General features: G+C 49.0%; 1 protein-coding gene across 6 annotated transcripts in view; it reads left to right on the top strand.

The window, feature by feature from the left end:
* Positions 1 to 156: 156 nt before the first annotated feature.
* Positions 157 to 21,578, top strand: part of GALM (galactose mutarotase) — a 23,322-nt gene continuing 1,900 nt past the window's right edge. For 2 of the 6 annotated variants that reach the window (XM_053972366.1, XM_053972370.1), the window contains exons 1-14: positions 157 to 249; positions 4,224 to 4,426; positions 5,023 to 5,118; positions 7,200 to 7,367; positions 7,711 to 7,814; positions 11,173 to 11,331; positions 11,474 to 11,764; positions 12,152 to 12,916; positions 13,412 to 13,566; positions 16,286 to 16,492; positions 17,823 to 17,904; positions 18,865 to 19,006; positions 19,100 to 19,274; positions 19,766 to 19,877. In XM_053972366.1, the coding sequence (XP_053828341.1) occupies positions 12,721 to 12,916; positions 13,412 to 13,566; positions 16,286 to 16,492; positions 17,823 to 17,904; positions 18,865 to 19,006; positions 19,100 to 19,274; positions 19,766 to 19,843 (1,035 nt within the window). In that variant the 5' untranslated portion in view covers positions 157 to 249; positions 4,224 to 4,426; positions 5,023 to 5,118; ... (3 more) ...; positions 11,474 to 11,764; positions 12,152 to 12,720 and the 3' untranslated portion in view covers positions 19,844 to 19,877. Of the gene's footprint in view, positions 250 to 4,223; positions 4,427 to 5,022; positions 5,119 to 5,902; positions 6,021 to 7,188; positions 7,368 to 7,710; positions 7,815 to 11,172; positions 11,332 to 11,473; positions 11,765 to 12,151; positions 12,917 to 13,411; positions 13,567 to 16,285; positions 16,493 to 17,822; positions 17,905 to 18,864; positions 19,007 to 19,099; positions 19,275 to 19,765; positions 19,878 to 21,578 lie in introns of those variants that run through there. The other 4 variants (XM_053972369.1, XM_053972372.1, XM_053972367.1 and 1 more) reach the window with 4 other exon arrangements.

The raw sequence follows: 21,578 nt of genomic DNA, 5'->3' as shown, positions 1-21,578 counted from the left end.
GGGACGCGGATCCCGGCGCTGCGGTCCGCCCCGAGCGGCGCGGCCGGTGCGTCCCGGCTGCGAGGGCCACGGCAGCCGGGGGTTAGCAAGGTCACAGAGGCCTCGGTGAGCCGTGAGACCGCTCCTCGCCACCCACACCTGGCCCTCGGCCCCGAGCAAGAAGTTGGTGCTGGTTCGCGTGGGCCGATGGGGTCCGGTGTCCCGCGGGTGAGAAACAGCAGCGCCCTTGGCGTGGTCCCTGCGAGCTCGGTGAGCTGGAGACCTGTCTGGGCAGCTGGCCCTGTAGTACATGCAGGTCTGCTTGCTGGCAAATGGTGGGGCTGGTCTGGTTCCTTCTTCAGAGCGATGTTGGTGAAGATGGCTACAGGAGCCCCTGCCTGTCTGCACAGAATCATAGAACCATGGAACAGCCCAGGCTGGAAGGGAGCTGGAAATCATTGATCCAATGATCTAGGCTCCCTTTTGTGGGATGGAGCCTAGATGAGATTGTAGAGCACCTTGGCAGCTTGGAAACCTCCCGTGACAGGGACTCTACCCCCACATCCCTGCGTTTCAGCCATTTTTACGTCGTGCCTTGTTTTCTCCATGTGGTCCTTTGTGAGGAGAGCCTCCACCTTCTTTGTAGCACTCTGGTATATTGAGATTAGCCTCCTGCCTCCAAGCCTTCTCTCCTTCAGGGAGATAAGATGTAACTCCTTCTGTCTTTCCTCACAGGGCAGGTTGTCCTCACCACCCCATTTAGTGGTATCAGGAGCCTGGGTGAAGGTGCTTTCAAATCCATCACCCGAGTCCTTGTGAAGATGGACAGCGTGGAGCCCAGTGGCAATCTCAGGGAGACCCCACTTGCAACAGGCTGCCACCCTGAGTTAAAAACATTGGTCAGGACCCTCTGAGTGCAGCCTCTTGGCCGATTTTCTTGCAAACCACCCTGCAAAACACAGTCTGTGTCTCGCCACTTAGTCCAAGAGAAGGATTCCTCATCAGTGGAAGCAGAGTGAGAAGACTCCCAGTGTAGTAAGTGGCTTACAGGACTTGCTAGCTGAATTTGTTTCTGTGGCTGCCAAACCCAGAGGGATGTAGAGTGCAACCCTGCTGGAAGTAGATCAATGGAGAATGGGTATAGGATTGCTTTTGCAGTTGAGCAGCCAAATAAGAGGGAGGGAAATAATTCAGAAGACAGCCAAAATAAATATTATTTTCTTCTTCCTTTGCTCCGTGTGTGGGGAAAAAAAGTAAACCCTCCCCAGTTGTATCAGACAAAGCGTTGTTCAATCTGAAATGGTGCTTGTAAGCTTTCTGAGCTAGGAAGGAAAGCAAATGGTGTGCTGTTTACTCATTTTCAGTTATCCTGAAACACAGTAATAAAGGCACTCCTCCAAGAAGTTGGAGGAGGTTCAGTTTCCCAATTCTGCCTGGCATGATGTGAATTTGCATCTCTCAGATAGCTCATCTCCTCTGTGAGCACATACATCTGATTTAACTCAACTTGCTGTGTCTCTCACCTTCTTGGTTTCTCTTTGGTCTTTGTTTTTTAGTTTGTGTTTTCCTTTCAGTATTTCTTATACTTGTACCTATTTTTATTTTTAACCAAAAAAAACCCCAAACAAAATGCCCCCCCCCCCAAAAAAAAAAAAAACACCAACCAAAAAAACCCCTTGCAACTCTGAGAGCACACAGCCCACAGGGCTGGAGCTGTGCACAGATCTCTTGTGGTTGAAACAGTCAGTGAGGAACATGCCATCTGTGAACACCAAGCTTTCTTTTCTTGGCACTTTTTTTCCAAATACACCACTGAAATTTCTGCTATGGACAAATGTCATACTTGCCAGATGACATTTCTAGTAAATTAGTCTTGTGTGATAGGGCCCTGGGATTTTAGCAGACAGTTTCACCATAACACTGCAAAAAATAACAGCCTGAGAAATCACGGAATGTACCAGATTCAGAAAATCACATTGGAACACTGCAATAATCAGATTTTCTTTAATAATTAAATTTTCTTCCCTGCATGTTTTTAGAACTGCCTTTCTGGAAATGTGGAAATGACATACTGTTTGACCAAATTCTTATTTACCACTTTTATTTACTCAGTGTTCCCTGAAACATAATATTTCACCCTGCTTCTGTGCAGCATATGGGCTCCAGTGTCACCAGGCAGCAGACCCTGCTTTGCTGACTTAGTGCAGTATTTCATTATCACACTGTGGGGATGTTAGGATATTCTAAATATTTAAGTTGCAACATTGAGGCTTCCCCTCTCAGCTACTGTGAGCAGCCTTGGAGCAGACATTCCCTCTGTCTGTGCCTCGAGCACAGGAAAGGAGGGAAGGATTATGGAAATACACCCCAATTATGTAAGTTTGAGCAGCAGACTCAGCAGAAGGATTTCACTGTCATGTTGCTTGTCAGACTTGCTTCTTTTGTATAAAAAGAGAGAGAGAAGAAAGATGCTAAAGCTGCCTGAAATAGATCTTTTCATACAATTTTTATTACCTGGAGCTGATAAACAGAATTCATTGTTTCAGTCCACTACCCTCCAATTAGAATAACAATTAGTGTTATTTGCTTACTACCACGCAGTCAAAGACAACCACATAATTGCAGAAAGAGGAGAACAATGACATGAAAAAAATTCCCCAAATCTGGTAGACATTTAAATCACATGATTATGCTCATAGTTTGGAAGAACATGTTGTTACTAGGACATTTTTATCTCCTCTTCCTTTTGTGCCTTGTCTTTCTTACATCCTTTACTGTAATTTACATTGCATTATTAGTTCACTGTAGCAAGGAATGTGTCTTACAATGCTAAAGCGTTACACTTGCAGAGTTTTTGTTCCTTCTTTGGAATTTAGTCTCAGCAGTCAAAGAAAGTAGTGCACTGATCACCCTCCTGTTGGAAGGTAACACTACCTCGGTTGCAGAGGGATGATGAAAACACCAGCATACCTGGACAAACTGATCTAGAATTTTTTTTTCTCAGTTTTAATTTTTCCTTTATTTTCTTTTCAGTTTGTCCATGCTCTCCTCTAGGCTGGACAGCACTTACTGCCACTTGCTACTTGGGATCAGATTCCAAATAACTCTTGAGTTTAATTTTCTAAGAAAACTTGGTCTAGTGAGTACTTCTGGAAAAAAAAAAATCCTTTGATTGCAACTGAAAAACATGATTTTTAAATGCTCCCATGCCAGGGGAAACCCAACTGCAGTCAGTCCAAATACACAATCCATAAATTCCCAAAACCAGAACCGAGTGCCAAATAAAACTGCATTATCTGTGAAATCGGGTCGTAAGCATTCTAAATGGTCCCTACAAAAGTACATGGCTGGAACATATCTGGCCAAAAGCCGTCTGCACATCTCTGCTCTGCCCCTGCAGCACGGCACAGCAGCTGCTCACCTCACATGGCAGCGCTGCACTTTCCCTGAGGCAATGAAAAGTGCTCAGAAGAAAACAAGGCAGCTTTACCAGAGGAAGGAAGAGCTGAGGAGCTGCTCTGGGCACGGCCTGGGCTCCCTGGCTGAGTGGGAGGAGGGCAGAGCCTGAGCTCCTCTTTGCTACCTGGGCTCAGCCTGCTCACTACACCAAGGGAGGCTGAGGCCCCACGAGAAAATGAATCAATGGCTGTAAAATAAAAGTCCTTAGCACAACAAGTGAGGCACGAGGGGACAAAATCAGTCTGCTTTTGCAACTTTCATATTAGCATTTTCCATTATGTATATTTTTTGACTTTGCATGCTGTGTTCTTTTTCTTTGTTATATACAGGGTGTATGATTAACCTCTGTTAAAAGGATAAAAGGGCAACCTGAGGGGGTTATCCTGTGGGATCTTTCAGATGTGAATGCAGCAGAGATACAGCAGATAAAAGCCACTACACTTGTTTGCACTAGTGCAGCCACAGCAGAGATAAAAGTCCCAGTGTGACAGCTTTTACCCAGGCATGGGCCCCTCGGTGGGTGGTGGTTGTTTTTTTACCTTTATGGTTTCTCTGGTTACCGGCATTCCTGCTTGGATGGACAGTGTAACCACTCCACCACTCCTTCTACTCATAACTTCCTCTCTCTGGTTCATACCACTTTTCTCTGCATAAACACTAGACACCATTTGTTGCTCAAGACACTGCAATAGCACTTTCACTTCCCCACCCAGGGATGGCTTTTCTTCTTTGGAGCTGTAGAATAAAATTACTGCAGTTGTGAAATGCCTTCTTTTTGCTGGCAGGTTGCTGAATTGTCGGCATCTTTGTAAGAGTTGGATGCCTCCAGTGACATATGGATGTGCTGCACACGTTGCCTGTGCCCCGTGCAAGGTCAAGTGCTTGGAAAGAAGCCCAGACAGCTTCCTGGCTCAGGAAATGTGGACACAGTGAGCAGGACATTGGGGTGATGGAGAGAAAAGAGGACTGACCCACGCGGCGTGCAGGGGTAAGAGGCCCTGGCTACCTGTCAGTGTAAAGCTCTCAGGACTGCTCACACAAAATAACCCTGGGGCAGCTTGTCTGGCTGAGGAAGCCAAAAGCCTTCCTGTCCCATGGGCACAAACCATGCCCTTAGCCAGCTCTGACCTTTGCTTACACCCTGAACTGCCATCTGTGGGGACAGTTTTATCCAGACACCCAGACTGTCCTCCCTATCTTAAAATAGCTGCTCCATTTTAAAGAGATTTTGGAGGCATTTTTTTGTTCCTGAATGTTGCATTCCCAGAGGAGAAAGGGGTCACAGTTCTGTACTTACATTAGGCAACAGTTCTTAAAAATCATCAGTGCTCAATTAGTGAAGCAGGGGTTGCTTCTCAGAATCACCATTTGATAAGCACCTGTGAAGAGCTACCAGAAAGAATATGATTGACTAAAATAGTAAAGTAATTGGTGTCTGGTGGTGTGTATTTTGCTCTTTGATGGTGAAAATTTAACTGAAGCATAAAGCTCAGTCTCAAAGCAAGATAATTTCTGGGAGCCAGGTGCTTTCCTATGAGTTTTTCCCATTTCTAATCTTGATTTCCTTTGTCTCTTTCCATTCAGGATGAAGCAGCAGCACTGGACTACTTTGCTTGCTGTGGTAGGAATGCAAACTGGTGATGGATTTTGATCTGACTGGTACACTAGGATGTCTACAGGGTGAGGCTGGGTACAGTACAGAGGTTTCCCCACTTTTGTGCTGGCTGGAGATGCACCACCCCAGAGCACAACCTTGTCTTTGCTTGGGTTCCCAGAGTGGTTTAATGCACATTACACAGCATGAATACTTTGTAAGTATTTTACAGCATGAATACTTTGTAAGACCAAAGCAGCTCTGCTTACTGATGTCCTTGTGCTTGATGTGCTACATGAGGATTGGTTCTATTGATTAGCACTAAAATGTTGTCTCTGCCTATTTTTGCCTATTCCAAAGAAGGTTCTGCTGGCTAAAGCCAAACAAAACATTTTGTACCATTCCACCCAGCTAGCTGCAATAGCCTTGTGATTTCCCTATGGCATTACTTTTGCCACCTTCCTGAGCCTGACACTAAGCACAAGGATTCTGACCCTAACACAAGGAAAGGAAAGGAAAGGAAAGGAAAGGAAAGGAAAGGAAAGGAAAGGAAAGGAAAGGAAAGGAAAGGAAAGGAAAGGAAAGGAAAGGAAAGGAAAGGAAAGGAAAGGAAAGGAAAGGAAAGGAAAGGAAAGGAAAGGAAAGGAAAGGAAAGGAAAGGAAAGGAAAGGAAAGGAAAGGAAAGGAAAGGAAAGGAAAGGAAAGGAAAGGAAAGGAAAGGAAAGGAAAGGAAAGGAAAGGAAAGGAAAGGAAAGGAAAGGAAAGGAAAGGAAAGGAAAGGAAAGGAAAGGAAAGGAAAGGAAAGGAAAGGAAAGGAAAGGAAAGGAAAGGAAAGGAAAGGAAAGGAAAGGAAAGGAAAGTATAATTCCCACTTGTGCTTTGCCCTAACTGACAGTGTCTAAACCTGTGACAATGACGTGGCTGCTGCTGGCAGCCACAGCTGACAACGCTGTGGTGGGGGTGGAGGATCAGGCTCAGTGAATTCATGGTAGGTATCTCTGTTCACTCAGCTTTTTCTTGTGCAATTGCAACAAAATTCACCACCTGAGCTATGCAGGACTACTCATTCAGCGGGCACAACCTCCCTGCCTGAGGAAGTGCTGTTTATACAAATAAGGGCTGTGGAGCATCTTTGCTGCCCCTTCAGAGCTCCAGTGACTTGGCTAGGAAGTTGCACTTGAAGGATGTCCCTAAGGTGCCATTGACACACTTTCCTGGGTGACACTTCAGCTTTTCACACTCCAGGAGCGTTCATGCGTTGTCCAGCTGTTGCCACACATTTAGACAGGCTACCTGCCATATGGTGATGTAAGATAAGTCATTTTAATGATACATGGGAGAGCAAACTTTTGAAATTTTATTTATTTTTTCATCTTATGATGTCTTTGCTAGAGAAGGGTTGCTGCTGAGAAGAAATCATTATTATGCCAGCAGGAATACTTGTCTAGCACAAACAGTTTCTCCAGTAGAGAAAAGTTTATGCAGCCTCCGTGAATTTTTAACGTAGCTGCAGCTTTTGCTCTTAATATAACAAGGCTTCCTGAAGTACATGCTCTAAGTCACTAGCAGCCCATTGCAAATGCCAAATATCAAATAATTAATAACAAAATTGACTCCCAAATTAAAGAAAAATGTAATGGTCCAGAAATACTGTCATTTATCATTCTGTAGACCAGTAGAAATCAAGAGTCATAAATTAGGCCTGTCCTGTTCCTCCCCTAAGGCACAGCTTAAAAATCAGGAGTCATATTTTTGTGGTTAAATCAATCTGAACTATTTTGTTCACTTTGTGGTAACTTGAATCTGTATCTCATAGTTGGATCATGTTTTCAATTACGATTTGAAGTTCCCACAACAGCTGCAGATTTCCTGTTTAAGGAAAGCCAAGATTCTCCCACACCTGACCCATTGTGGGTAAAGAAATGAATTTTGTTACTTTGCTAAAAGTGCAGGTGTTGGCCACTGTGAATACAGGTGGTATGTTTCAAAGACAGACAATAATCTACAGAATCAAGTAATACACTGGACTGATTGTGAAATTTTATCTCCACATGCTTTTGAGTTACTTTTTTGTTTCCTAAAGCATTTTGCCAGATAAATACTCTCTTTTCCCCCTTTGCATTTCAAATTTTGCATCTTAAATATTGTTTCTACTGCTGTGTTTCAGGGACAATTTTAAGTCCTTGTATGCCACAATCCACCAGGACTAAAGATGAAGGTAAAATTTCTGATACAAAAGCAGAAAACAGCCTGAGAGGTTCATAAAAAGGCCATAGAAAACCCAACTTTAGTTGCAGCAGTATTGTTGAATTCAAGCCTGAACCAGAAGAAACAGGTGGGCATGGCAAAGGGTCCTTTATCCAGCATTCCCTGGGGGGAGTGAGGATGCTCATGTAGCCTCTGCTGCTTGAGCTCTTTTGGTACAGCACTGTGCTTCAGCTGCAGAGCTGTGCAGGCACAAAATCTGTGTGTATGCTATGCCTAAATTGGGGAGGGGGTGGGGGGTAGATCTGCACATCTGCATGTGGGAAGCAAGTTCTTATCACCTGCTGCCTGCAAGCCAAGCACATCCCCCTCCCACATGAAGGCCCAGTTTTGCCCTGTGGTTTCCCCAGAAACCCTCCTCCCTGCATCTCTATGTAGCTGTTGCTCAAACAGGAACTGTTTTGCCTTTGCAGCCTTTAGCAGATGATGCTTTAATCTCCCTTTGGCATCTCCCTGCCAGTTGCCAATGCAGCCATGTGCACATCTGAGAACAAATTTTCTAGATCAGCACTGGGAGGTAAAATGCTTTCCCTATTTTGTTTTCTCTCTGCTTCATCCTAGCTCCTCCTGCTTCCTTCTCTGGCCCCTTTTTATATCCTCCCCACCTTTTGCTGGACTCTGACTGCAAAAGCAAACTGGTTCTTGTTGCTGGTGCTGGGACCCTTATATAGGTCAACCCCTGTGAGCCAAGAGTCTGAGCTGCAGTCAACCTGCAGCTGCTTCATGATGCAGGAGGGTAATCGGGCTGACCACTTCTTGTGCCACTTGCCCCTGCCTCTCTTCTGCTTCCTTGGCAGATCCAGAAGGGCCATGCTGTGCCAGCCCACCTGGCTGCAAGCTGCACAGAAATCCCTGGTTTGTCAGTCCAGGAGCCCAAAGCAACTGAAAGACCTTCCCAGAGCCACGAGCTTGTCCTGCTGCTGGGAAATGCTTCTGTGTCCTTTCAAGCAGACATCCAGAGCTGCAGTTTAAAATGTCACTCAGAAATGTTCTGTGCCTGCAGATGGAAGGGGGGAGGTGGCATCTGCCAGCTGTTGGGTTGTCCTGAAAGGCTGTTTTGTCCACTGTGAGACCCCCTTGCCCTCTCCAGAGGTGCAGATCCATAGAGGAGTTGCCTCACCGGAGAGAAAAACGTTGAATGATGCAGAGCTGCCCTCCTTGTCATGTGTCTGCTTGGCTTGCTTAGGCATTTTTGAAAATCCTCTGAGCCCCCCACACAGTGTTTTGTAGGGTCCTTAGCACTGAAAATCAGTCTCAGCACGAGCCTCAGTCCCTCTCCTATCAGCTTTCAGTAACAATAAATGGAAAGCAAATCCAAATCTTCACCCCATCAGAAACCGGAGCTGCAAAGCTGTCCTATTGTTTCATAAGCTACTTTTATTTTTGAGCCTTCAGACCTGTGGCACATCCTCTGCAAAGGTTAAATTCAAAATTTGCTGCACAAGCTAGGGAGGAAAGTCTGTCTCTCAGCACACTTAAGAGTCCCCTAACCCCCTCCAAAACAAAATGGAAGTGTCTCTGGTTCAAGGCAGCCTACACGGCAGCGAGCTGAAGGAACTGTAAGCTATTATTTTAGTTCCCAAGAAAAGTAATTACTATAGCAACCAACACATCCGAATGGCTCTTTGGCTGCTGCCGAGACACAAACAACTTGCACACAAAGGCACATCAGAAACATGCTGTGTAAAATGTTCTCGGGAAGCTCTGTGTTTTCCAGAGCTCTATAAAATGTGCGTAACAGGCTTCTGAGAAATGACTGCCAGAATAACAGCAAGCAATTGTGCCGTGCCACGATCCCAAAATAACCTAATCAATGGCTCAGTATATTTGCCCATGAAGAGATGAAGGAAAAAAAAAAAAAAAAAAAAGAGCAGAGGCTCCATTTTAAGCCTACGTGCCGGGAAGTTCCCAGCAGAGCTGAAGATACATTCAACAGACAATAAAATGGTGGGGGAATGTCTCCGCTTTTGTTCTGCCCGCTGATTCCAACTCCCTGCAGGCTTCACGTGCCAGCTCATCCCCTCGGGCTTATACAGAGAGCGTTGGGGAAAGGGATTTAATTACAGCCTTGTAATGCTGGAGGGTGTAAGAAGCAATGTCTGTGTTCTTTTCTGTGTCTGTGCAGCAACCAACCCCCACAGATCGCATCTCCAGCTGCAGTGCTGGGCACATCACTGCTGCTCTTACTGAACAAGGAAGTTTCTTGAGCAACAGCAAGCTGTGACCATTGGCCATTGCTTAAGTATTACAGCGTTTGGAGTGTATCTGTCACATTTCAAATCAAAATGCCACTGGTGTGTAACAGCTTGAGAGCTCCTGGCCCCTGCCTGCAAAGCTGCACCACTTGGTGGTGCCAAGAAAAACACCCTGGGTTCCCCCAAAACAAGAGATCTGGTCCAAGCAACCTGGTCCAGGAGTATTGTCCAAAGTTTCCTCACAGGACACACACCATGTCAGCTGTCTCAAGGATGGTGAGCAGCATTAACATCACTCTCCTGTTCCATTGCAGAAGGCAGTTGTGACGAAAATGGAGTTTATGGATCTGTTCTGGGAACTCAGAACAGAGTTGGATCCTATAAGTGAGCACAACACATCAGAAACTTGAATTGCCCTTTAAAATTATTTTCTTAACCAGTTGAGTCTTCAAGTCTTGCTCTGTGTCCAGAATAAACTGCAAATCACAGCTGGATTTAACATAAAGACAAAATAAAGGAAGGAAATGTAGTGATGTAATTTATTACAGAACTGCCTGCTGACCAAAAAACCAAGATCCTCTCATAGAGACAGAGTTTTGGTTGACTGTTGTCTTTTAAGCAAAGTTACTTTATTTTGGATTAAAGAAAAGCATGGGGGGAAAAAAGCAAAGTATTTTGAAAAATATATTGAAAAAGTAAAGTATTCCTACAAAAACAGCATAAGCATGTATAATATCCAATGCTTCACTTCTGTTGTGCAAAATGGTAGCTGCCCTGCAGGCACCTGGAATTTCCAAGCTTCTGATCCCAGGGAAATAAATTCTCCTCTGTAATTTTTCTCATAACAATTATGTGATAAGAGTTGATCATATGTTAAATGGCTCCCCTAAAACAAACAAACAAACAGACAAACAAACAAACAAATTTCTTTTTCACAGTGTACCTTTTACCAGCTTTGTGGTGGAGGGAAGACAGGACCACTCACAGGCTGACTTTCCAGTTTGCCTTTTGTACTAAACAGAAATGTCTTTCCTGGTGTTGAGGAGCTGGGACCAGTGGGACCAGGCACACAACCTGCCTTCATGTCACACTTTTTCTATACCTGCTGTGATAGAGCAGATAAATCCTTGCTCCTCACCAGCATTTTGGCTTGGGAAAGGCTGCTGCATTTTCCAAATGTGAGAGAGGACAGATAAGGACTAGAGAGCTGGTGAGCTCTGCCCAGCTGCTCGTGCGGAGCTGCAAGGCAGAGAAGTGAAACCAAAGTCTCAGAGACAATAGCGAGCTCTTCTGAGCTGTGGAAGTGCCCTGCTGCCAATGCCAGGTGTGTTCAGGTCCAGTACTGCAGTTTTCTTCTGGAAAGAAAGAGGAGAACATGAAAGGAGCTTGCATTTGACCATCAGTCTAAGCAAAACTCAGTGCCACAGTGAACAAGGCCCCAAAACCCCACTTTCTTAAAAATAGGAATGACTAAAAAGAAAATCCATTGTGGTGAGATGCTGATCATGACTTGCTTGTATCCTGCCCTCCCCCTTGTTCACCTCCCCCATTCACCAACGGCAGAGGAGCAGGATGCATTCAAAGGTGAGCCATGAGTAATCCTCAAAGTCATGAAGCAGGATTCTTAGAATAGCTTGCTCAGATCCTGAAGCTGACATTGCTCCTTACTGTTCCCTACAGGATTCAGGCTTGTGCAAGCTGGTTTCTCCTCTAGTTTATCTGCCTACTTGAAAATCGTGTGGCTGGTTCACGAACAGATTTGTCTCTGGTATTGCTTTTGCAAGCACACAGCCTTAGATGGCCACTGGGGCTCGAGTGGTCTTGCATCTGCAAAGGGAGGTGAGAAAATCAGTGTTCATGACTTACATCCGACTGAGGGTTGGATCTGGACCTTTTCTGGTGTGAATCAGAAAAGTAAATAAAAATGGCAGCTCCTCTTGTGTTAAAAACCCCACAGCTTAATGAAATCTTGTCTTTGCAGAGCAGAAATGCTTCCTGTGTCTGGAGAAGTACATGAAGAGAGAGGTGTTGAGGGAGCTGAAGTGCTAAGGAGCAAACTTCTGGGAATGCTCTGCACATGAAAACACTCCATGAATCAGTTATAAATGAGACTGACCTCTCATCCATCCATCCGTCCATCCATCCGTCCATCCATCCATCCATCCATCCATCCATCCATCCATCCATCCATCCATCTCCTTCCTTATTCCAAAAATTGGGCTGCTCCCTATCCTGTCTCACGTGGGAGGTGATACTGATGAGCAGAAAAAAGGTATGTTTGCTTCAAATGTTGTTTGTGGATAGAGAGCACGGGTTGTGAAGGTGCAGAAGGAAACACAGGAACTGCCATCACTAACAAAGAAATGCAGATTTCCAAACCATCTCTGCCCAGCCCCAGGTGGGAGGTTTGGTTTCTGTGTTCACTTGGAATTTGTAGTTGGTGATGTCAAAAGATTATGGCTGTGTTGGAAATTAATATTTAGCAACCTCTGGTTGACCGATTCAGGTTTTTTGATGGTAGTTATTGGTTCTTTGAACAAATTTTGAAAATGGGCCCTCATAGAAATACAAATTGCAGTGAGGTGCTCTTGTGCTTTGCGCTAGAGAGGTCAAAAATGTGCACATACATACTTAAATGTTGCCGGGGTTTTCCCCACAGACTGAAAATACCTGCAAAGACAGGCAGAAATCGGTATTTCAGAAGATGACGACTTTTAATGGAGTCTGTGTCAGAGCCACAGCTTTGATGATAACAGCACCCCGGCCAGCAAATGCTCTGAGCCTGATTTACAGCACCATCAGCAGGCGCTGCCTTGTGCCGCTTGTGGAGGGGCTAAGGGAGGGCACAAGGGGAGCAAACAGCATTTTGCCATGCCACGCTTTGCACGGGCCGTGGAAGTCGTGTCGGTGTGATGGAAGTGGGCGAGAGGAGCTGCTGGAGGCGATGCTTCGGCCCCGGAACGAGCCGGGCACCGCAGCCGCCGCCTCGCTCCCTCCCCTCGGCATCCTTCCCGCTGCCCCCCGGGCACCTCCCGGAGGCTGCTGCCCCTCGGTGACAGCCCCGGGATGCCCGGCGGGCGCGGCGCGGCTCCGCCCCGCGCGGGAGGCGAACGAGGGTTGTTCTGGCTGCCCTTTGGAGCTGGGAGTGCTCCGCTCCCGCCGCCATTGCTTCTTCCTCCCCAGCGTCCTTCCCGGCAGGAGGTGCCGGTGGCCGGGTTTTAGGGAGCGATGACAGCGGTGCGGAGAGAGGCGTTCGGGCGGATGCCCCCGGAGGAGGGAGGCGGAGAGGTGGAGAAGTTCGTCTTACAGTCGGACAGCGTGAGAGTGGAGATCCTGTCTTTTGGGTGCATCATCGCCACTCTGGAGACAAAAGACAGGGATGGGCAGTTTTCAGATGTTGTCCTAGGATTTGACACTTTAGAAGGTGGGTCTTAATACGTTTCTTAAGAAAGAAAAAAAAATTAAAAGCCCACAATCCGGCAGTTTAACCAGCACTTACTGGTTTATTGCCACACTGCGTGATCTGCTTGTAAGGCCCCCTCCCCCCCAAAATCATGGGCTGAAGAGATACAGTTAGATACAGTTCCTGCTGCCTCTCCTGGGCTCTGTGGTGGATGTGGACCAGGGACACCGGTGGCAGCGTGCCTCTCTGTTGTGGCAGCTCTGAGTCATTCCTTAACTGGCAGTGACGGAGGCCTTTTCTTCAAATCTGCAAATACAAGATCCCATCAGGCTGTGTTAATCAAAGATGCAGGACTAATGAGTTGTGTGTCCTGTGAAACGCTGGGATTGAAGTCACCTATTTAGCCCTGGAGGGAAGCAGGGAGAGAGACACCTCTGAGTCCATAAGCACTTCTGGAGACTGCCCATCCTGTTCCAATGGTTCTATTTAACAACTGTGTGCTGTTTCTCTGGCCAGGTTACATGAGGAAGCACCCGTTCTTCGGTGCTGTCGTGGGCCGTGTTGCCAACAGGATTGCAAACGGGAGGTTCAGCCTGGACGGGAAGGAGTATCAGCTGTTCCTCAACAACGGGCCCAACAGCCTGCACGGAGGAGCCAAGGGATTTGACAAGGTGAAAATCCCAGTGTCCTGTCAGCATGCAACCTGTGGGGTTGTGGCAAGAGCGTGTGATGTCTACACCCCTGAACCCTGTAGCATTTTCTGGTGGTTACTGAGTTGAAACAGCTCAGAAAGTGCTGTGAGTGCACAAACGGGGAAGTGAGACGGATCCTGCAAGCTGCTGGGTTGGCTTGTCTTTGCCTGAGTTTGCAGGGCTCACTTATGTCATCCTTGGATGCTGAGCAGAGGGTTGCTGTGCTTCCTCTGTGTGACTGCAGCCCTGAGCCTCATGAGCCCCTGAGTTCTGACAGGGTTGTTCTGGGCAAGGGTTGTTCTGGGCTGCTTCTGCACAGCCTAGGTTGGGACATGGCAGTGAGGACCCAGCCTCAGGAGCAATGGAGGCTCCACAGGCACCAGCTGCACCACCCTGGAGTGTGACATGGACTTGTGCAAGTGCCCAAAGAAAACCTCCTGGGGAACAGTGGTCTGTCCGTGCAGACTCATTTCCACCTGCAGTCTCACGGCTGCTACCTGCCCATAGCTCCTCCCAGAGTCAGAAGGACAAGAGTTTGCAAACTTATCATTGTTGCTTGCCTGTGACAGCACTGGGAAGAGCAGGGTGGTGCTGCAGGTTCAGTCATTGCATTGCCCCCTTTGGTGCAGCTTCCATCCTGCGACAGCATCCCCCAGGCTCTCACTCTGACTCACAGCAGAGGGGGATTAGATCAGGCCTGCAGAATGCCTCAGTGTTCAGGATCACTGTCTCTCCTTCCTAGCCCTCCCCTATGACCTCCTGAGATGAAACACCCTTTCCCTGGCCCCAGGGCATGCAGCTTTATCTCTCTCCTCCCAAGAGCTGCTGCTCAAGCCAGGTATGGTATTTGTGTACAGATGGTAAGAGCAGTGGAGGACCCTTCTCTTGAAAGCCTTGCTGATAACCCTGCTCCATTGCAGAGCAGGCTCAGAAGTCTCTGCTTTCCTGAAGCCTTGGGTTTTTTGGATCAAGTGCATTTGCAACCAGCAAGTAGCTGATCCACCATTTCCCCCAAAGAGCACATGAATGTGCAGGTGCAGCTGCTTTCATGGGGTTAATGCAGTTTTTTGTGAAAGGAATCCAGGCTGATGGGAAAAAAACAGGGTGCCTGAAAAAAAAAAATCACAGTGCGAACTGGCATGAGGTTGGGATGAAATGCTCCTCAGCAGCCTTAGAAAAAAGGGAGTACTGGGGGTAGCTTGGCTGTTGTACCTCCAAAGAGGACAGTTTAAAGTCTCTTTATACACCCTGACACCTGTGATCTGCAGCTGAAAACATGCATTTCTTCACACCCAGGGCTTCCAGGCTGTTTTTTGCAGGCAGGGGATGTGGTCTTTTCTTCTGCTTCTTTACCTCTCTTGCTTGCTGATGTCTCACCAGTTTGCTGGGGACAAGATAGTGACATCTCCCAGCCAGAGCTTTGTGTCTGGCCCACAGGGCATGCTTGGACACTTGCCCAAGACCCCCTCCAGCCAGGAAACAGTCACTGTTCAGAGACAGTGAGCCCTAACTGGTCAACCCTAACAAAAAACACACACTAGCATTTGGCTGTGATTATCTTGGCCATCTTCTGAGCTTTTCCTGATTTTGCAGACATCAGTGCTGCGGTCAGCGTGTGGTCTGATGAGAGCATCTTGCAGCTGCACTTACAAGGCTGCCGTGTGTGACTACACTGCTGGGGGATTTTTGAAAATAACTCTCTTATCTTAGGAAAAAATAGTGATACCTGTACGTTTCCTGGACTTTAATAGTTTTTTTTTTCAAAGAACTTAAATAGAAACTCATATTTAAAAGCCTCAGCATCCTTACTGTAGCTGTGGGAGCTGCAGTCAAACTGCACGCTGTGTAGGACGGCCTACTCTGCAGCCAGTGTATTTGTCACCCTCAGGTTCTGTGTTTGGTGAAAATGCTGGCTTTTGACCATGCCCCATGTTGGTGATCTCTGTGTAGGTCACGAGAGGGGTCAACTCAACAGCGCTACCTGGCCCTTGTTCCTAAATCTGTTCACTTTGGTTAGACAGTAACTATTCCTCAGGGAAATGTGAAGCTTCAGAGAGCCTCTTGTTGCACATCCATCCTCCCAGCATGAGGCCCATGGCCAGGGCCAAACAGGCTGTCAGGGCAGCAGTGTGCTGGCTTGCTTCCCTTGCCAGCATGTTTGGCTCCAAGCTGAGTACTGGTGCTGGTCTCTGGCAGGGACAAGAACCGGAGAGGTCCCAGCTCTCTGGATGTGTCTGACAGCACATCTGGTACCATTTAACCCAACCCCAGCCCCTGGGCAGGAGCCCCCGGTGTGTTCTTACACTGTCCTAGAAGCCAGTGCCTGGGTGGCAGCTTGTTGAAGAGGTGTTGCACATGAGAAAATCCATGGAAAGGGGGTAAGTCCAGCTGCAGGGCAAAAATCAAACGTGTGGACTCTCAGGCATGGCATAACACAGGCTGGAACAGACCCTTGTCACACTGCCAAATTGCCTCCTTTCTTTGGCTGCTCAGTGGAAAGCTTGTTCCCTGCTGGCGGTCCTGGCTGACCAAGAGCAGGCTGGTGCTTGTGTTTTCCTTGGAAAGGTGTTTGAAAAAGCCTTTGTTTCAGTGCAACATCCCTTGTGTGCCTTTTGTCCCTGTTTTTAGCCCAGCTCGGGGCAGGAGGGAAGGGCACTGTGTTCCCATTCCTGTCCCACCAAGGCCGTGCTCCGTGCAGGTTCTCTGGAGTGCCCAGGTGCTCCCAAATGGTGTCCGCTTCTTCCGGCTCAGCCCCGATGGCGAGGAAGGCTACCCTGGTGACCTGAAAGTCTGGGTGACCTACACCCTTAGTGGCAGGGAGCTGGCCATCAACTACCAGGCCCAGACCAGCAAGACAACCCCCATCAGCCTGACAAACCACGCGTACTTCAACCTGGCGGGGCAGGTAAGTGTGGGCAGATGGGCCCCATGGAGACACACTGTGCAGGGGAGGAAAGCCTGGGGACCCATGGGATGGTCATTGGCACCAACGTGCTGGTCTGGGGACACATCATGGTTTTGGGGACACAGCAGTGAAAGTTGTCTCTGTGCATGCAAGAACAGGACTGAATCATGTGGATCTCAGCTGAGGACACGTTGTCTGCATCCAGCTGAGCATGATGGTTCTCCTTTTGTGTGTAACTGGGGAGTTTCACTCTCTCCCGGTCCTTTGGGAAGATTAAGGAGGAGGTGCAGAGCTGGCATGCCCTGGTGGTGGCCTGGCATTTCTTAGTTGTATTCTGTTGGCATTTCTGAGAGGGTGATGCAGGTTGAAATCAGGGCCTGGAGTGGCAGCACCAAAACGCCCAGGTCAAAATGGGCAGAAGAGACATCCCAGAAAGGGGATGTGAGATAGCCAGGATTGCAGACTAGCAAGGTTGCAGCAGCAGGATGCAGAGGGCTCCTACACACCTGTACAGGGTCTTGTCAACCACATGGACAGTGAATTGCAGCTGTGTCTTAATCTCACAGTTTATAATTGTGCTTGGAGGAGAAGGATCTGAGAAATAAAGTGTTGCTGGGCAGTGCCATAGGATAATACAGTGCAGTCACATTTGGATGTGAGACAAAGGCCCTTAAAAGTGTTTGTGAGAGACAGCCCAGCCCCTCTGAGCAGGAGCTGTGCCCAGGCTGCTGCCCTGAGAATGGCTGTGCAATTGTTGGTGCTGGTGCTCCCAGAGGTGAATAATACCAGCACCTGCAGCGTGCAACTCAGGTGTGCTCCAGAGGAACAGGAGACCTTTGGGCACGAAATTGCTGCTCAGATTAGATAGTGACCTGAAGGCTCAGCTTTGAGCCTGCTCCCCTTCCAGCCCAGCAGGTTCCCTGCCCACATTCCTGAGGCTGTGGAAGAGGAGGAGGAACACACCCCCGCAGCGATGCAGATGAGACAAGAGGATGGGTTGCATTTCCCCTTGCTTGCTTCCTTCCCCTTCTCCCTGCTGCTGTGTGCTCAGTACCCAGCATGTTTTGGCTAGTCAGTCTGCAGGGTGGTAGCCCTCAGTGGATGGCCCCATCCCTGTGGGATTTACAGCTCCTATGGCCCATGAAAGTTTTTGCCCGGGCTAGTACCTTTGTCCCGTGCCCAAGATCAAGGTGGAATGAGGGCCAGGAGGTGCTCCAGGCACTACCTAATCAGCTGGGGCAGCACTGTGGACTATGATTTCACAACTCTGCTTAGGGCTGCTTGAACAGTGGCTACAACAGGAATCCCAGCATTTCCCATCCTCCTGCAGGGCTCCCGGGATGTCTATGACCACGAGATCTCCATTGAAGCAGATTCCTACCTGCCTGTGGACGACACCAAGATCCCTACTGGTAGGCGGTGCCAGGCTTGCGCCACCAGGTGGAAGTGATTTTTCTGAGCAATGTTGGTGGGTGTGGGCAGCAGCACTGCCTGGCAAGGGGGACACACCAGCACCCAGGAGACCCCAGGCACAGCGGGGCCCTCACCTTTGGGTGCAGTGCCACTGCACATGAGCAGGGTGGGCAGCACCAGGTGCTGGTCACCAGCCCCAGGGAGCAGGCAGGAGCAGCAGGAAATGGGGCCAGAGGCACATGGGATGTGAGGTTGTTATGTGAGTCCGTCCAGGAGACAAGCTCCCTGTGGCACCTGGAAGAGTGGACTCTTTGGTCCAGGTGGCTTCTGCTCAGCTTGGTGTGCCATGCTTGTGGACAAATAGGGGAAGAGCTTAAGGCCATCCCACTGACATCCAGTGCCACATCCCACTGACATCCAGTGCCCCACTTCTCCCTTATTCTTTCACCGTGGAGCTGTTTCACATCTTAATTGTGGCCAGCTTGTTACCCCTGCCTTTTACAGTTCCTTCTTGTGTGGGTAGTCTTAGTCTTGGGGTGAAAATAAGATTTGTGCAATTATTAAAGATAGACCCCTTGTGTGCAATGCCTGCTGTATTTTATGTAAGTGCCTGAATTGGAGCAGTTTCATTTTTTTTTTTTTCCAAGGCGTTTACTCTGCCCCCCCCCATGCAAAACCCCTCACCTTTGGGTTGGGGTGACTGTGTTTAGTATGTTCTGGGGTTGTTTGTGCTGCTTTATCACAGGATGCTGTATGCCCACAGCAGTCTTAACAAAGGCAAGGGAGAAAATGCTGGGTTTGTACATATACAATCTTTCGTGTGTTTTCTTGCTCCTTGTCTGTGCTTTGTCCCTGCTAAGAACAGCAGTGTCCCCAGGAGCTGCCAGCTGTGCTGGGGGACAAGGTAGGGTTTGCTGGCATGCAGCTGAGTGGCTGAGCCTGCTGTTCCCCTTGCTTAGGGGAGGTGGCCGCCGTGCAGGGCACTGGCTTTGATCTCCGGCAGCCTGTGGAGCTGGGCAAGCACTTGCAGAAGTTTCACCTGGATGGCTTTGACCACAACTTCTGCCTGCATCAGGGGCAGGATCGACGCCTTGTGGCCAGGTAGGCTGGGACCTTGGCAGGAGTCCCCACCCCTGGAGCCAGGGGGTGCCCGTTCAGCCAGGCCCACGTCATCCTCCACTGGCATCTCTGCAGGGTTTTCCACCCGCCCACCGGCAGGACCATGGAGGTTCACACCACCCAGCCTGGCATCCAGTTTTACACCGGGGACAACCTGGATGGCTCCCTGAAGGGCAAAGGTGCTGCCACGTACCCCAAGCACTCGGCTTTCTGCCTGGAAACCCAGAACTGGCCTGATGCCATTAACAAGGTGAGCTGTCCATTCCCCTCCCACGGGTTACTTGGGTCCTGTGGCAGGGGACATACCCCCACCACCCTCCATGCCTCTGGGGCACTAAATGGAGGAACAGAGTCTGCTTGACAAGGGGACACTGCAGATGCCAGAAGTGAGGCAGGCACAGGTCACAGTGGCTTTAGACAGGGGTCAGTCAGCGCAGCAGGGACTGGCCCTGTGCAGCCCAACTTCCCAAAGGTGTGGGACCTAGAGCAGACGGCCCCACTGGGGCCTTGCCACATTCCTCTCATATCTGAATTGTTCCTCATGGCCTGGATTCAACCAGCGGTGGGACGCACCCACTCAGCCCGCTGGTAAGCAGTGGGTGGTTACACAGTGCTGCTGGAAATGGCTGGGGGGAGCTGTGGGAATATGCCTTGGGAAGAACAAAGGCATGCAGCCATGCTTTCTGGTCCCAGGGAATGGAATGTGTTCACAGTCACTGATGTGCTGCTGCTTCTCCCCAGCCTCACTTCCCCAATGTCCTGCTCCATCCGGGTGAGGAATACAACCACACCACGTGGCTTGTGTTCAGCACTGCTTGAGGAGAAGGGCTGCTGACTCCCAGCACTGAGAGGGGTAAGTGCCTCCAGCAGCTGAGCCAGAAATCCTGCCAGGTGCCAAACAGAGCTTTCCAACTACCCTGGGTGATGCACCTGATCTGGGAGCCTTTATCTTTTGTGGTTTTCACATGTGGTTTCTGCTGGCTTTAGCTCCTGTCACCACCTCTGCTGCTGTCTGGTCTGTGCAAAAGTCTCACACTCTGTCCAGCCTCTCACCCTGGGCATTGGGTTTTGTTTTGCAGTAAAAATGCACTGAAAACACTTTGTTTAGGGGCATGACATCACAGCTCCAACTACAGCAGGGGCAATATCCAGTAATATTAATGTGGAGCATGTGGGAAAGCTGATGCAGTTGTGGTTGTTTGTTACATCATCTGCTCCTTCTGTCAAAGTGCTCTAAGTGGTGTGCAGTGCTCATGCAGGACAGCTTTGAGGAGGACAGTGTGCTGGGATTATCCCAGCTGGCTGCCCTGGATGCTCTGGTTAAACTCCTAAGCTCTTTCTTGGCTGCTGAAGTGAACTGGGCACACCCATTTAGTCCTGAATGTACAACTGCAGGAGAAAACCCATCACATCCTAACACTGTGTTTCCACATGAAATCTCCAAATCCCTGTATCAGGGAACTATCTGAGGAAAACCTCCACGTTTCTGAGGGTTCAGAAAAATTGGCACAAGCCAGGGGATAACAGCACCATCCTATGAGGGAGCTGGTAGCCCACTCCCCAGGGAAACAGGCTGACAGTCCTTGCATTAGGCACAGGGTCCCACCTTCTCCTGCCATGCTGCTGCACCCAGGGCCTGCAGCACTTCACCATGCTTCCTCAGCTGCAGAGATGCAGGGGAAGTGCCTGGCCACTGGGCTTGCAAATGGGGCAGCTCTGTCACACTCAGTTCTGCCACCCTGACAGCCCCACTCCTCTCCTGCTGTGCACAGCAGTGGTCATATCGTCTGTGAGGGCTGGTACCCCTTGGAGAACAAAGCCCACCCACAGGGAACACCAGGTTGGAAACCAGGGGAACCCCATTCTCCCTGAGAGTGGGGTTTGCCCACCACACTGGAGACCTGATACACTTCCCTTGCCCCCACCCAGCCCCAGCCAGCCTGTGTGGGGTGTGCACATCCTGCCCAGAGGCACAGGGCCACAGCAGCACCAGTCCCACAACGCACCCCTGTGTCTTTTCCAGCTGCTCAAAAACACTGCATGGAAGTTGTGGTGAAATCCTACCAAACTCAGGCCAGAGCTGAATTTTGGACAGCACAGCTGCACAAAAGCACAGATGTCACATTTGTCACTGCTCCCTTTCTGCACCTTACAAAGTGCTGGCTGTCCTTTGGAGTGACTGTCTGCACCACCACAGCCCCACTCCTTGCTCAGGTTCTCATGTCTGGGTTTAGAGGAACCCCAGCCCCCCTAGAGAGACCCCAGGCTCTTCTGCTCGGTCTTCCAGTGTCTCTGGGTACTGAAAAACAGGTACCAGTAGAGCTGTCGTGTCAGTCTGCAGGTTTATTGTGGAGCAGAGCAGGTTTGCCTTGAGAGTACAGAAAAGACAAGGTGATGAAATTCCAGAGCAGTGGCGTACGTGTGCCTCTCACCAGGTACACAATGCACAACCAGTAAAATATTCCAAACACGTATCACAGGCTTCAGGCATTTGGGCTGCAGGGAACATTTGTGTCAGCCGTGCCACAGTGGGAGTTGGTATGGCCAGAATCCA

The sequence above is a fragment of the Vidua macroura genome, chromosome 3 (genome assembly GCF_024509145.1).
Source record: "Vidua macroura isolate BioBank_ID:100142 chromosome 3, ASM2450914v1, whole genome shotgun sequence".
Classification (NCBI taxonomy): Eukaryota; Metazoa; Chordata; class Aves; order Passeriformes; family Viduidae; genus Vidua; species Vidua macroura.
This window is presented reverse-complemented; position numbering and strand designations above follow the sequence as displayed.